The sequence below is a fragment of the Pterocles gutturalis genome, unplaced genomic scaffold, assembly GCF_000699245.1.
Source record: "Pterocles gutturalis isolate BGI_N339 unplaced genomic scaffold, ASM69924v1 scaffold22841, whole genome shotgun sequence".
NCBI classification, from domain to species: Eukaryota; Metazoa; Chordata; class Aves; order Pterocliformes; family Pteroclidae; genus Pterocles; species Pterocles gutturalis.
In genome coordinates, this window is record NW_010101006.1 from 17,365 (window position 1) to 32,928 (window position 15,564).

The 15,564-nt window shown below is 44.3% G+C and overlaps 1 protein-coding gene across 1 annotated transcript in view; it reads right to left on the reverse strand.

Annotated features, from left to right (window-relative positions):
• The window catches only part of LOC104467906 (transmembrane and TPR repeat-containing protein 1-like), a gene marked incomplete at both ends in the record, with an annotated part of 38,660 nt that overhangs the window by 10,796 nt on the left and 12,300 nt on the right, over positions 1 to 15,564 (reverse strand). The window contains 2 exons of the mRNA XM_010081878.1: positions 5,270 to 5,383; positions 13,413 to 13,577. Coding sequence (XP_010080180.1) covers positions 5,270 to 5,383; positions 13,413 to 13,577 — 279 coding nt within the window. The remainder of the gene's footprint in view (positions 1 to 5,269; positions 5,384 to 13,412; positions 13,578 to 15,564) is intronic.

Consider the following 15,564-nt stretch of genomic DNA (forward strand, 5'->3'; position numbering starts at 1 on the left):
AGAGCAGCTCTGGGTTGCCCCAGGTGCCTGATGCTTGCAGGGCCAGCCTGAGTCTCTTTCTCTCTCTCGTGGCTTTAACTGTCTGTATTTCCTTCTTTACAGCACCTTCCTTTTTCAGTCCCCCAATCCCTGTTCATTTCCATTACTTTCATCCAGCAAAAATAACTTATGAAGAAATAATTCAGTTCTGATTTGACCATTTGGTATCATTTGATGGTCACAGTGCCTGCCTTTACACAAAGATAACTCTCCCCTACTATTAACTTAAACACAATACTCTACTGACATTTTTTAATTAAGGGCAAATCTATACAGTTTTCTGTCCAAAAGTGCAAGTACAAAATTTTAGATGTTGACCTTTTGCCAGACACAGAAATGTAGCTTGAATAGCACAAGATTATTATTAGCACATTTATTCACCCAACTCCAGCAAGAAACCCAGCAACCTCCTTCAGCCCCACCTGTAGTTGTTCACATCGATCTGCCATCCATGGAAAGCACAGCCCTGGAAAAAAACATGGAGATACGGAGGGCAAGACAGAGCTGCTTTGGGAATTAAAATTTTGAATGAGTGCAACTGTATCAGGGAAGGCAATTTTTTCCCCCCTCCATTGTTAAAAGGGTTATTAAAGATATAACGAATGTTCATCAAATGGGTTTTAAGGCTCTGCTGTTTTTCTCTCTCTGTATGTCAGCGCATGTGCATTCCCAAGGAGTGATAAAACAGTCTCAACAGCAACGTCAAGCAAGCAAGGCTGGGGAGAAGCAGGACAAAAGCTTGGTAAGTATCAACAACAGCAAATATGTCTTCATTAGCACATCACAGATGTTCTTCATATTTGTGTGAGGTTACACAACCTCGTATTCTCACTCACAAACACAAGAGTGGTGAGACAAGTTTTATTTCAGATCAGAGCAGCACTGTTTGATCTCCAGCAGCATGGGGTCTCTGAAATTCCTAGCAACAGCTGCAAATCTGCAGCTGAAGCAGCAGCAAGAATGTTAAGGCCAGCTTCCACAGTAGCCATAGTCAACTCACATCTCAGATGGAGTATTTCTAGCCTTTACTTTTTGCAGGAAAAAACCCAACAAGTATCTCCTGGGGTCACTACCATATGTCAGGCAAACCAGCAAAGCAGCCTAATCCAGCAGTGTTTTTCTTGTTTTACTGAAGGCAAGCCAAAAGGTTTACAACCCACTGCTACAATTGCAGAATGCCAGCTGTTCATCAGGTCTGCTTTACAGGTAACTCATCTTGCATCTCCAAAGGGCTCTGCTACCATTCCCCTTCTGGGAATGCAACATAGAGGAGGAGCTTTTCCTACATGCACAGAACTTTTTTCTTTTCTTTCTCCCCCTCTCCAATTCAAATGTTGTTCTCCATTTTTGCATTTCATTTCAGTTTTCATTTCCCCCACTCTTGGACAGCATGATTAGATTGGACTAGTTACCTAAGGCTATGTAAGGGTATTGTGTCTCTGGCCCCTGGGCTGCGGTGAGAAACGAGTTTTTTGAGGGGCCACCTTCAACGCCATCAACAGGTGGCTGACAGGATCAATTTTTGAGTTTGCCTTCGAAACCTGCCCTGCAGTTTTGCTCTCAAGAGAAAACACATTCTTTTCCTCCACCATTTATCTGCCCTGAAGTTAACAGAGATACACCAACACCTGCCAGCAGACGATCCTGCCTGCCTTTGAGAGCAGGAGAAGCACCGGGGATCAACTTCCCTGGGACTTAAGTTTCAACTGCTGTTATTTCACTACATAACCTGCATGCACTTCAACATCCTCTCCCACAGATAGAGCTGCAACATCACCTGCCTACTTCACAGGAGCAATGGGTTGCTTCTCTAAATAGCTACATGACAACTGACACTTCTGGCAGAGAAGCAGCACGTGGAAACGCATCATTACGTTGGTGGTATGGTAACTGCGAGTGGTTCAAGCAGCCAAGTGTGGACTGACAGGATCACCTTTGTTTAGCAAACAGTTAAACTCATTCACCAGAGATCAAGCAGACCTACATTGTAATTTGGCACAAGCTTTAGAAGTGAGCTGGAATGATGGATAAGCCATCACCAACGTGACTCAGATGGATGCTGCTCTCCCTTTCCTACCTCCCAGGAGCTCCTGGGTGGTGGTGGCAGCAGTCTGTGTCCTTATTGACTCCATTTCCTTATTAATTCCCTTATTGATCTCCTCACTGCGCACTAGGCAGATACGACATTTTGATCTCCCCTTACTTCTGACAGCGCTGCTGCTGGATGGTAAAGCCTCTTGAGTAGTTTGCATTTTCTGTACTCTGGGAGTGTGGATACACCTGGACTCACAGAGCAGACACTCGGCAAGGGGTACCTGGGAAAGTCAGGGAAGCTTGTTGTGTTAGCACCTGAGCTGCTCATCTGCCTGCTCCCTGATGAGGAAATCCACAGAGGGAGTGGTGCTTCAGCTTCCCCGCTGTTCTTCCATTTTCAGGTCAGGCCAGTGGCCAAAAATACCCTGAATCATGAAAATCTGCTCAGGATATTATAGCTACTACTTCGTTCTCTCTAATTGTAGAGTAACTGGTCTACAATCAGAGCAGCAATTGCAAAGGTGGAGTCTGTGAGGATGGGTAAATAGCGTGGATGTGAAATCTGTTCTTATCTGTGATACCCATCTAGGGTCTTGCACTATATCCATCATAGAATCATAGAATCATTAAGGTTGGAAAAGACCTCAAGGATCATCAAGTCCAACCGTCAACCCAACACCACCTAACTCACTAAACCATGTCATGTTGCCTGTCCCACATCCATCACCTCCACCACTTGAACACAGTCCTCATGCGTAGGCACCCAGCAGTGACTGCAAGACCTGCACACAACCCCCAGGCATTTCAGAGGGGAAAACACAGAATGTAATTCTCAACAGGAGAATACACTATGATTTTTACTTACACTGTTTCATTGCTTATTACACAGGCCCCAAATGCCCTGTGACAGGGGTGTGAAGAAGGGGTAAAAATAAGGGAAGAGTAAGTGCAGAGAGATGAGGTGGTGGGACAAAGTAACGCAGTTTCCAGTGATGCAGCCAGCAGGAGACTCCCAACTCCTCGTCTGTGCTGCTGGGTGTCTGTGCTGCTGGGTCGGACCGCAAAGATGCAAGGTGGGGACAGGGGCTCACTTTTGAAAAGTGCCAACTAATCCTGAAATTACTGAAGTAACTGGAGCACTAGCACTGGTGCCACTGAAGGACTGAGCACCTAGAGAAGAGCTCAGTTGGTTCTGTGTGGTTCCAAGCCATGATAAGGCTTCGGATGCTCTATAAACAATACCACCAGCGCAAAACATGGTATCTAATAAAGCTGAGGAAATGTTTGCAATCAGTTCTCAAAACAGACCCTTTCATAACTGAAATACTGCAGAGCACAAGAACAGCACTATAATTATAATAAATGGGTGCTGCTGAATTAGAGAAGAACAAAATCTGTTGTCAGTAAATCCCATTCGCACAACCAGAGGCAATGTCATTAGGGGCAATTATGTTACTCTGTGTAAGAGCATATTCACTGCAGGGCTCGGACAACATTTGTTAGTCCCTCTTCTTTTTAACTTGCAATGCCTTTTCTGGTAAATTGAAGACTGTTTGGAGACTAGCTGCAGGAATGGCTGGAGGACTGTAAAAAATTGCAGGCCACTGAAAACACCATCAGCTACGTCAGTGGGTTGTATCAAGCAGCAGGTTAAGGGAGGAATTGGTCACTCTATGGGAAATAGACTTTTGGTAATGGGCTCTTCAGTGTGGCATTTAAAGGTGTAAACAAGTCCAATGACTGGAAGCTGACATTAAACAAACCAGACTGAAAATAAAGGAGGACATTTTCAACAGCCAGGGTAATTAACCTTCAGTATGATTTATTGATGGTTGTGCTGGATTTTCCCTTCCTGGAAACATTAAAAAAAAAAAGGATGGAGGTTTTTCTAAATGACTTCCCAAATGCCCAGTGTGGTAAAACAGAACAGGGTGCTGCTCAAAAAAGCTAAAAATGACACTCACCCAGGTTCAGGCCCTCTTCAGTGACAATGAACTCCTGTCCTCCCAGCTGAACCTGGGTGGGTTAGGAGCTCTTGGAGGGCCATTGGTATAACCCTGTCAGCTGGCCAGAAGACAAAACATAGATGTAATTTCTGGAGTCTCCTGCTGTACCACATGTCAGGAAATAACATTTCTTGCACCTCCTGACATGCCCTGTGAAGCTGGCTCTCCCCTTGCTGTCCATCAGAGCCACTCCTCATCTTGTCTGTCCTTGCCACATATGCCTGTTTTCCCCAAGGACATTATCTGCAACTTCCATGCCTGCCTTCCCTTTCCAACCCCACCTTTTCCCTGTACTCATTCCCCTGAGCGGTTTGTCCCTTCTCCCAAGCCCCCAGGATCACAGGGGAGAGGAACTGGGAAATGGGGAGTAGCTGCTTGCTGCACCGAGCGCTGCCCAGGCAGTGGGGAGCAGCTGAGGCCCCAGCTGAGCTCCACTAACTGCACCCATGGGAGCGGCGAGCGGAGGCATGCTGCTCATAGGGAGTGACTCCATCCACGCCTGGTGGGAAGGCGCTTCGAAGGTACCACAGGGGATATTGCATATTACAGACGAGCCCTTGGCCCAGATTTACTGTGCATCTACGGGCAAGGCAATTCATCCTCCTGCTTCAGCTTCCCCCCGTACAGAATCACAGTAATGATATTTAGCCTGTTACTGCACAGGAGCATTTTCAGGATCAATTAGTTTAGTGTTCATGCAAAGCTCTGTGGACAGAAGCCTCAATACAAGTAGTAAGTACTATTATTATTACCGTACTTCAGATGGCTACAGCACTGGCATTTTCCAGGCATGCACCATTAACAATTTACTAAGATAAATGGCCCAGGAACCTGAAAATGCATTTATGACAACTACCTCCTGCTTACCAGCATACATTCAGCCAAGTAAATGACACCTCATTGCTCAACGTGTAGCTATGGTAACATTTCTATCTTATACATTGAAGTGTGCGTGCACACACACATGCACACACACACACACAGCTGGAGGGAAGCCAGGCTACCTCATTTAATGACATGCAAACACCAAGCCAGGGAACTTTCCCAGCCTCTGAAAGCCAAGCTGTCCCTCAGGAGTCAGGGGGTGAGGAGCAGGCAACCCACTCCAGGGTCTTTCCAGCAGGAAAGGCTGGGCTTTCGGCAGGCTGCACCGCACAGCTGAAGCCCCACTGGGCCCTCAAGGGACTTACTTTAGAGCAGTTTTGTAGTGGTAGATCGCCTCAACGTTACGGCCCTGGTCTTTCAGGAAATTGGCATAGTTGTAGTGCACCTTGGCGTTGTGGGGCAGGGTCTTCACTCCAGAGCTGCAAAGAGGAACAGAAGCAGGACAGAGTTAGTGGCCAGGTTACCCCACCTTCCCCGAGGTCTCCCTTCTTCTCACAGTCCCTTTTTCTGAAAGGTTTGCTTGGATTTTGAGCACCTTGTCACCTCCTGCGTGCTCATGCCATCACAACTCATCTTATAACGCCAAGCTTGCCCCACGCACTGGCACACCACATGCCCCAGGTGGACATAAATATCTGTCAGCAATTCAGTTCCTTCTGGCCACCACGGACACCTCTAGCACCAACACTGCAACACTCCCTGTGGCCAGATGCTGTCATATATCAAAATCTGAATTATTAAATTGAAAGATCCTGAAAAGGATAATATTTAGAGGGGAAAGTGTGTAGTACTTTCTGTAACAGCCATAACAGGCTCCCTGCTTAAACTTGAGTGTCACAAAGCACCTTATGAAAATCTTGATTTAAATCTGTCGGCTGGAGGTACCAGAAAGAAGGTACCTTTTCCATACGCATCAGCCACTAGAGGGGATGCATACCATACTCTGAGTACCCAGCCAGCACCTAAGCACCGCTCAGCGCTGAGCAGAGCATGGCCAGGATGTGAGGGCTAAGGGGACTCACCCTTAGCTGGCAAGTTGTACGCTCTCACATTGTAACACATGACTGTGGGCATGTGGCTGCACAGCCACCCCATCCCTCCCCTTCATCTCCCCTGCTGTGTACAGTGGACTCAACATTTTGAATTAATAATGAGGGCACAAAGACAAAAGGAGAAGAGCAAGCATATGCTTATTTACTTAATTGGAAGCAGAGAAAGCAAGGTACACCTTGCACAGCTAGAGGAAATGCCATTTCAAGGTTAAAGAGAGAAAGAAATCACAGGAGCACGTACACCATGGAAACATTTCCCCCTGCAAGAATCCAGAGAAATTGGTACTCCATTTAATGGGGGAATCCTTTCCAGCACATAAATAGGGGCTCTCTAGGGTAATAGAAAATAAGGACGGATGAATCTGTTCATGTAAAAGCACACAAAGTGCTGTTTCTGGCTCACAAGCAGATCCCTGCCAGCTGCTGTCTTTTCTCGCCCCATCATCTCTGACCCTCCTACCTCAGGTAGGAAAAGCAGGGATTAAGAATTTCCCAAGTCTTGTTGCTTTGCTTTGTCTGTCTCGCCTGTTTAACTTTAATGGGCATGGAAGTTGATAATGATGAGACGGGGTTGCACACAGCCCCTACAGTGGGGTACACACCTTTTCCCCTGGTGACCCACAGCTGCAGAAACCCTTTGTCGGGGATTTAATTGTAAAAATGGCGCTGGAGAATCATAGCAGCAAATACACTATCTTTTTGGTTATCTGCAGCCAGTGGTATCAAGCATCACTAATGCCTACTTGTGAGAGCTTCCAGAGCTTCGCCCACGGCTGCCTTACAGAGTTCAGCACAACACAACCACAGTTTGCCTACTGAAATTAAAAATACACCTTGCATTTGGCTTCCTAATCATCAGGTATTTCCAAATTACTTACTGGGAGCACTGCAGGAATAAGACATTTTGTGACTAATCGCTGAATTAAATCAGTTAATTGATGCTATTCTTAAGAGAATGATTTTCTATATTAGTTTTTACAGAGATATACTGCACCAGCAGCAAGTAATGTGTGACTGCTACGGCTGTGTTAATTTCCATTGGCCTTGGGAGCTATTAACTACACACTTACAACCTCTGGGCATTATTGGAATATTAATTCTTATACAGAGAGGGTTTTATTACATCAGCGCCAGTGTTACAGGCAGAGACATGGACAGGCACTCAAAACTACTGCTCTCTCAGAGTTATGTGCAATGAGTTGCTGGCTCTGCTGCAGCCCCTGCCGAAACAGACCAAACTTGAGTTAATCGTGAATACATTACATATGCACAAGTACTTCAGTTCTAATGAGATACAGTTTTAACAGTAAGATGCATATGTGTAAATATTTTAATTTGGGACTGTTTCCCTTTAAGTAGAATTTATTATTAATCCCGCTGGCCCCATTTATTAAAATGTCACTAATAAAGCCTCTTTCATCTGCATGCTTTGGGTAGGGATGACATAGGAAAGACAGAAATCCATTCAGGTTCTTACGATGCTCTCCTCTGCATCACGCCACTCGCCCTCCCTGACCTATTTATTCTCCTTGCACAGACGGGGGCGGGGGGGAAGGTATCTCATTTTGCAAATGTATGTAGCAATGACCGGGGCTGCATGGAGTCTCTGTGCTGTGGGGGGTAGTAGAAAACACAGTGCTGGACATGGAGGGGATTTTTTAAAGACAGTTTAGGCAAACATTCCAGCTAATTGATTCTTGACCAGCCGAGAACGCTGCTCATTGACAGAGGAAACAATAATGTCCATAATGAAAGCCAAGCAGGAAAGGGTGGAGTATAAATAACAAAGCAGAACACAATGTTTTTCCATTTCTGCTTCCTACAAGACCCCAGTCTCTCACAATTTCAATCTAATTTTCCAACGTGGTTTTCCAAACTCTCTTATTTCCCTCCTCCCCAGCTCAGCACACATATGCCCTTCTGAAAATCTATGGCACCAATCTGGCTCCAGCCAGAAACAAGCCTACCAAGAACAGACGTCACTTCTCCGGAGGATTTCCTTCCCTTTTGACTTCTACGACAGCAGTAAGCAACGTAAATGGAAAATAAACAATAGGCAATCACTTTTACATAACACTTTCTCTCCATGGAAAGGCAAAAGCCTACTAGCTGTACATCAGAGAAATAAAATACCACTGATATTTTCCAGCCTCAAATACCAGCATTAGCCAAATCCCACTTGCACTGGGAAAAGTCTCCTGTGATCCCCTCTGTTGTTTTCCTAAGTGCATGTTCTGCTCTGCAAAGTGACTCTGTGCAAGGCAGAGGCTTCACTGATTTTCTGTGGTTTCCATACAAAAAGTGCTCAAGGAAATGAGGCCACTCCTGCCTCAGCAGGAGCCCTGGGAGACCGATGGGGTCTCCTCTGGTTTGGGAACCATTATCATCAATAAAGGTTCTCTACAGCAGATTATGCTCTGGATGACGCAAACAATTGCTTTCTTTGGCCTCCTACCCTTGTATTGATTTTCACAGATATCAATGTTGGGCCGTATTAAGCCATTCTATAGAAGATGCACAAAATGCAATAGGACTTGCTCTCCTCAGCTGAGCTAGCTTTTAGAATTAGCAAAAGCATGCAGCAGTAAATGCCACCTTTGGGGCTAGATTGGTTTTTGCAAATGACTTAAGTCAGCAGAGCTGGCTTTGGAGGGAAAACTGCTGACGAAGAAAATCCCACTTTTATACAGTTCCGTTGCTGGTTACAACCGCATTTCCAGGTACTGCTCACAAACGTGGGCAGTACATGCAGATGCTTTTGAGGAGCAACAGGAAACATGGCAGCTTCACAAACCTTGAAAAGGTCGGTACAGCGGATGCAGAGGTTAGCCCACAGTTCTCACTTCCCTCTCCCTGTCTCCCTGTCTTCAGACATTAACACTGACCATGGCTGGAGCCTGACCTCCTGGCCTGTGCCTTTGCTCTGTAGAGTAGTTCCTTAAATTTTCAACAAGCAAACCCTCCTTGCCCACCTGCCAATACGGTAAGACAAACTGATGGGGCTTCTTGAGATCTGTTGGAATAATACACCTCAAATATCTAGATCTCTATATATTTGGCTACTTCTTATACTTGCGGTTCATTTGCTTCTCATTTAGGCCTTGCACATATGCTTGTGCACCTATGTGGAGATGCATCATTTCCTCAGACAGCAGCATCCTCCCCCACACTGCTCCTTTCAGTCAAGATCCAGTGGGACTTCAGCATCCAGAAAACTTGGTCCCTGAGCTGGGACTGAGAGTCGCTGCAGCCCATGACCAGAGATGGCAACAGTACTGACACTTGGCAGCACAATGTCACAGTGGGGTAAGCCTTGAGAATGGGACAAAATGAGGTACAAGCACACAACTGATAACATGCCGAGTATACAAACTTCTCCTGGACCAGCACAGAGAAAGCATGTATAGCAGAACAGGTCTCAGCCAAAGGCCAGGGAATCAAGACAGATCAACCCTGAAGAAACAAATCCAAGCAAATGGAGGAATGGAAAGCCGACCTGAAGGCAAAAAAAAAGTAAGAGGAGGAAAAAGCAGTAATTAATTAAAGCAGCAAGTGGAGAAAGAAGAACTAAGAACTAGGAATGGGAGTAAAGATTCTCTCAGCACATACTTCTTAAAATTTAACACACATAGAGACTACCAGTAGGTTAATTTATGTCTTCTTTCCCACATCTATAGATTTGCTCTGTTTCCTTATTATTTTCCCTTATACTTCTTTACTGTTCCTTATCTCTTCCTCCTGCCCTGTCTTTTCTAATTTATTGCTGTTGCACATGCCTCCATCCACTTCTTCCTCCTCTCCTCATCAGCCTTTATATAGCTTTCTCCTTCCACTCCAAAGAGGACATCTCCCACTCCTGGGATGGAATTATCTTCTTTCTATACTACTCTTTTTTTGCATTTCCTTCCCATCAACAACAAGAGTCTGTATTACAGACTCACGATACACCTATCAAAGAAGATCTTAAAAGGACAACAAAAACGCCAATAGGGTTAAATAGCATAGCAAAGAAGGCTATGAGAAATTAAAAACACCCTTTAAAAAGTGAACATCACAGCTGCAGAAGGAAAAAGGAAAAGAGTATAAACTTCAGCAAGTTAAACATAAACCACAATTAGGCAGACCAAGAGAGATTTAAGGAAAAACTTGCTAAAGCCATCAAAGCTAGTCATGGAATACATCTGACATAGGAAACCTGCCAAAGATCCCCTAAGGCAAGTAGATGATGGAGGTCTAAACGTAGTACTTGAAGAAGAAGAGGCCACAGCAGAAAAGCTAAATGGATTATCTGCACCAGTGCTCACTACAGGGGAACTGAAGGAAGTTGCCACATGAGAACTTTTCCTTACAGGGGCAAGTCCAAAGCACTGTCTCAAACCAAAGTGGCAGTAAAAGAGGCTTTAAAACAAATCAACACTAAGAACAGTCATAAATCCATTTGGCCTGGTAATACGTATACAAAGGAAATCAGAAGTGAAGCTGCTACTAGCTGCGGTATATAACCTGTCATTTAAATGAGGCTGGCACTAGAGAAATGCGAGGTGATGAACATGACATCATTTGGCTCCAGGGGAGGGAGATCTGGGGGGGCCAACAGACCAGTAAGTCTGATTTACACTCCGAGTAACTTGGGAAAAACCGTAATAAAGACTAGTTCTAGCAAACTTCTGAATAACTACAATTCAACAGAGAGGAATTAAGCTTGTATTTTGCAGAAATAAGTTAGCTGGACAGATCTGCTTTTCTTTGATGGTCTCAACAGGTACATAGCACTGTAACTATGGAAAGCTTTTATGAAAATCTAAGTATAGCCTAGTCAGTCAGAATCACATACATCAACGCTGTATACGTGAATGTTCAAAAAGACTTTTGATAAAATTCCTCTTTAAAGACTTCCAGTTTCTTAAAGGCATCATGGAGTAAGAGGGAAGGTCCTCTTGTGAATCAACACCTAGTTGAAAAACAGCAAGCAAAGACCACAGTCTTCTCCAGCACAACTGGAGAAGACTGAAAGTAGGGTTCACAAGAAACATCCACTGGCATCTGAGCTGCTTCACATGTTCACAAAGGATCTGGAAAGAGAGGAAGCAGGGAGGCAAGATGTTTGCTGATGACACTGATGTGAATCACACTGCAGGAATTAAAGCTAACTACGAATTATTGCAGAAGGATCTCATGGTATTGAAGACTGGGCAATAAGATGGCAGATGAAATGCAATTCTGGTACAGGCACAAGTATCACACTCTAAATCTGCACACAGATTGATGCCTATAAATCAGACACTTCCACTCACAATAGATATTTTGGAGTTTGTGAAGATACTGCTGTGAAAATATTAGCCAGTGCTTAGGACTGGTCACAAAAGGCAAGTGGAAGATCAGGGATTAATAGGAGAAAAGAACAAAAACCAGAAATCAGCCCTACATTACTGTGCTGCATGTATCTCTTGAATGATGATTCTGGTCTCCTTCTCACAAGGACCGGCAGAGGACATGGAAGGCAGAGGACGAGTGATGAGATGATGGTTACTCACCACTCATTCAACATTCCAGAACTACAGGAGACCAAACAAGATGATCAGGCAGAAGGCTCACGGCATACGAAAGGGAAGTGTGCACACTGTGTAATTTAACGATGGAGCCCAGCGCACAGGATGCTGTAGAAGCCAAAACTATAAATAGATTTTAAAAAGCAGCCAGAGACATTAATAGAAGAAAAGTCCATCAGTGGCTGTTAAAAGCAAAAAAAGCAAGTAACTCCTGACTCAGGAAGTCTTTAAACTGCAGATCACTGCAAGCTGGGAGAGGACTGGAAAGAAGCATTGCTGCTGCTGGCCCTGTTCTTACATTGCTTTTCTAGGCATCTGCTCCTGATTGCTCTCAGGAGCAAGCCATGATACGAGGTGACCCATCAGGAGCACATCTACGTTCCTGCCTTCTCCTCAAAAGCCGAGTGCAGAATTCTCTCCTGGAATTGTCCCCAAAAGACCAGAGCTGAAGAGCAAGCCAGCTCTACCCAAGCCACCGAGCCCTGCATACTACCCTGGGCAACACGAAATCCCTACCTTTGGAGAAGGTGTATTAGCTCCAGCTCAGTGCTGCATTGAAGCAGTGGCTTGGCTTCTAAATTTGAACTGGCTTGTAGATGGCTACCCTGCTTTGAATGGGAGTAGGATGGACAGAAATCCATTTGCACCCAACTAAGCTGGCATAACCTTATCCTTTTCTTCTACAACAGACACCCTGGCACCCCATATCATCCCAAGAGTGCTCCTTAGTAAGAGGAGGTGTCCTCCTCTCACCCACTCTGGTTCAACTTCACTGTTCCTAAAGACGGGTGACCACATCTGTATGCAACACAATACCAGATGATGCCTGGAACACAGCATATGGAATTGCCATCTTCCCACCTTCCTTTCAACAAGAGAATGATCCATCTTGGAAAGCCATCTGGCTTTCCTCTGAGTGGCCACTGTTAACCAGAAGGGTTTGGACTGGAAGTGTGCTTCCCAGGGATAGCTGCACAAACCCAGACTGGTCACCATGGCTTCTATTGTTTGAACAGCAAACACTGTTTCAGGGAGATGGGCAATGAATCACGTTGGAGGGAAGAAACCCCTATTCCAGACTTTTTTGAAAAAAAATCCTACTAAGAGAGCTCCAACCACTTAAATAGTGTGTCCTGAAGACCAAAGGGTACACATAAAAAATAATTTCATACTCTTTAGTGCTGCATAAATTAAACTTTGTTCTCACCAATAACTTAGGAAATAAAGCTAAGTAACCCGTGTACAGATCACCTCCATTTCTGCAATTACTTCACAATTAGACAACTGCTGAAAGCAGCTGGAGGCAAATGCAATACATTTGCTAGCAAAACACAAAATGAAACAGTCTGTTTCAGTGCAAAAAAATATATAAATGAGGTTGTAAAGAGAGCTGTTTGGCAAAGAGTAATCAAATAAAATGAAATATGGTACATTAAGTTTGGCACTTCATGGCATTTCATTTTTGTCATTAAGAATATTGCAAAAGAAAATTCAATATATTCAATAGCGTTACTATGGTGTTCTGGAGGGTTGCAATGAACTTTTTCCTATGTCTTTGAAAAGGAAACTGTTACATTATTGGTAAATCTACAGAACTGAAGTTATTTAAAAACAGTGTGTCTTAAAAATGTGATTTCCAGAACCAAAGTTTGTGCATAAGCATATAAAGTGCTGACACCAGTTTTTGCACAGTTACCAGAAGGTAGTAGGTGTGATTTTATAATAATCAAAATGTTAATCACAGCAGTGTATCAGTAGCAGGACTCACGCTAAAGAAAACTATTCCGCATAGCACGCTTACTTTAAACAATACAAAAATGCCAGTATATTCCCGTGGTCTCTCATACCTGAAAAGGGATTCTCGTGACAGCCAGATTTCATTCTGTTTCACAGTCTTCCAAGAGAAGAGCAGCAGCAGTAAAGCAAAGAGGGTCAGAACAGTAATCCTCCACTTATTTAACCACGTAGACAGCTTTTTTAGACCATGGACAAAAAGGATGCAGTATCCCATACTGGAAAAAAAAAGGAAAGGAAAAGGTACCAAAAGCTATATTGCAGCACTCTGGCTTATATGCAAGACCATTCAGCATTGCATTTATTACACAATTACAGGGCTTTGGGACTAATTATATTTTTGGGGCTGACAAAGTCCAATTCAACAGCAGTTTTCCTCAAGTCACTACAGAATTTCCAAATTAATCTAAATGATAGACCAGGATGCCAGAAGTACAGTAGCGTACATAATACCACCCGGCATAATGGTAGCTTACACCAGCCCGTGGAAGGCAGCTGCTGTTCTGAACAGCAAGCTAAGAAAGCATCATGTAATAACAGTAATACCGAGCACTACTGGAGCAGTGTGGAATTGAAACACATTATAACCCAGGGAAGTCTTTAAACAACCCCAGTGGTGGCTGCTATTAATTCCAGTTTACGAATTGCGAAGCTGAGGTGGGAGAGTGAGTGTTGTAGCCAGTGCTGCAGCAGGAGCGGGTGGCAGAGGCCATGTCAAAAGGCAGGAGTCCCTGCCTGCATCTGCATCGGGATCAGCCCGTCCCTTCTAGTGCCTGGTCCAGAATAGCTGAGATGCGCTCCTCACTGCCCTTCCATGAAACCACACAAGGTCTTCTCCAGGGCTTTTGTGGCTCTCCACACTTAACTACTGAGGCATTTTTGGTGAACAGCATTTTGAACTGAAGTCTTATTCCTATACAACTTTAAATAAATTCAGTGATTATTTACCTTAATTCAAATGTTATGTTAATTCTTCCACTGATGCCTCTCTGAGTTGGAAATTGAGTGCTTCTGGTTGCTGTACTTAGTACCCCACTAATTCTACTTGGCATTTTCAAAAAGGAATTCCAACTCCTATTGCTGGAGGAATTTCATTAGCTTATCTATAACTCTTCAATGCAGTTACTTAGCACCTGATTTAGTTTTAGACTGGAAAGCTATCTTAGTCCAGGCAGCTCCCCTTGAAGAACAAAGGGAGCAGAAGGATCTGGGAGAAAAGAGCAGCCCTTCCCAGACACTGGAACACCTTGAACCCCAGCTGAATCCCACACTTGAACACAGGCAGGCTGGAGGCAGAGCTCATCGAACCTGCCCATGCTCCAGCTGGAGATCTACACGCTTCCCTGGCCTGTACCAAGATGTCTGAGCAACTTCCCAGTGAGACTGCGAGCAGGTAAGAAAAACTAAGAACGCAATCTCCTGTCAGAGGTAGCCTCGCAACCAAGCATGCGATGTGGCAAAAGTCAATCCAGAAATCAGAAAGAGAAAAATGTCCCAACTTCAAGGAGCTGTGAGCATGCTCCCTGGCACAGTTCCTCTGCCCTCTTGGAGGGCTGGGCACGTTGCGATTGCGTGGGCTTCCTAAGGGTGGAGAGGGACAATAACTCTTGCTTTTACTAAGGAAAAAAGTGTCTGTGCTGTATGTACTGAACAGCACCAGGCAGTGGTGCTGTCTCCAGCACAGCACGGGTGCCATATGTGATACTGAGAAAAGTACAGACATAGGGGACAAACCCAGAGACAACATCAGATCAGGCAATCATTCAAACCTTCTTCATTGTTGTTTTGGCGTTCTCCCATTTTTCAGAAGAGGGTATCAATATTTTTTTTTTCACTTAGCTATGCTTGCATTTTGTTGCAACACATTTCCTGTGGCACTTGCACTGTTTTTTTCCATGAATTCCTTTGCACACACATGTTTATTGCACCTACATTAATTGCAAGCAGACATTTAAAGCGACAATATGAGATGCCAGTGCCAAACAATCCAGCTTTTATAGCTATTGAACCCTACTTTAAAACCTCTGAAAAGCTAATTTCAGGAGTAAGCCCTCCCTTTCCAATAAGAAATGCCTCAAAAATCTGCAGATGCTTTTCACTCTGTTATTTTGCCTTTCAGCAATTTCATCTTTCCCTTGGAATTAATTATCTGACATAAACATTATTTAATTGCTTTAGCACAAGGCCATTTTCAAAGGAATTTCC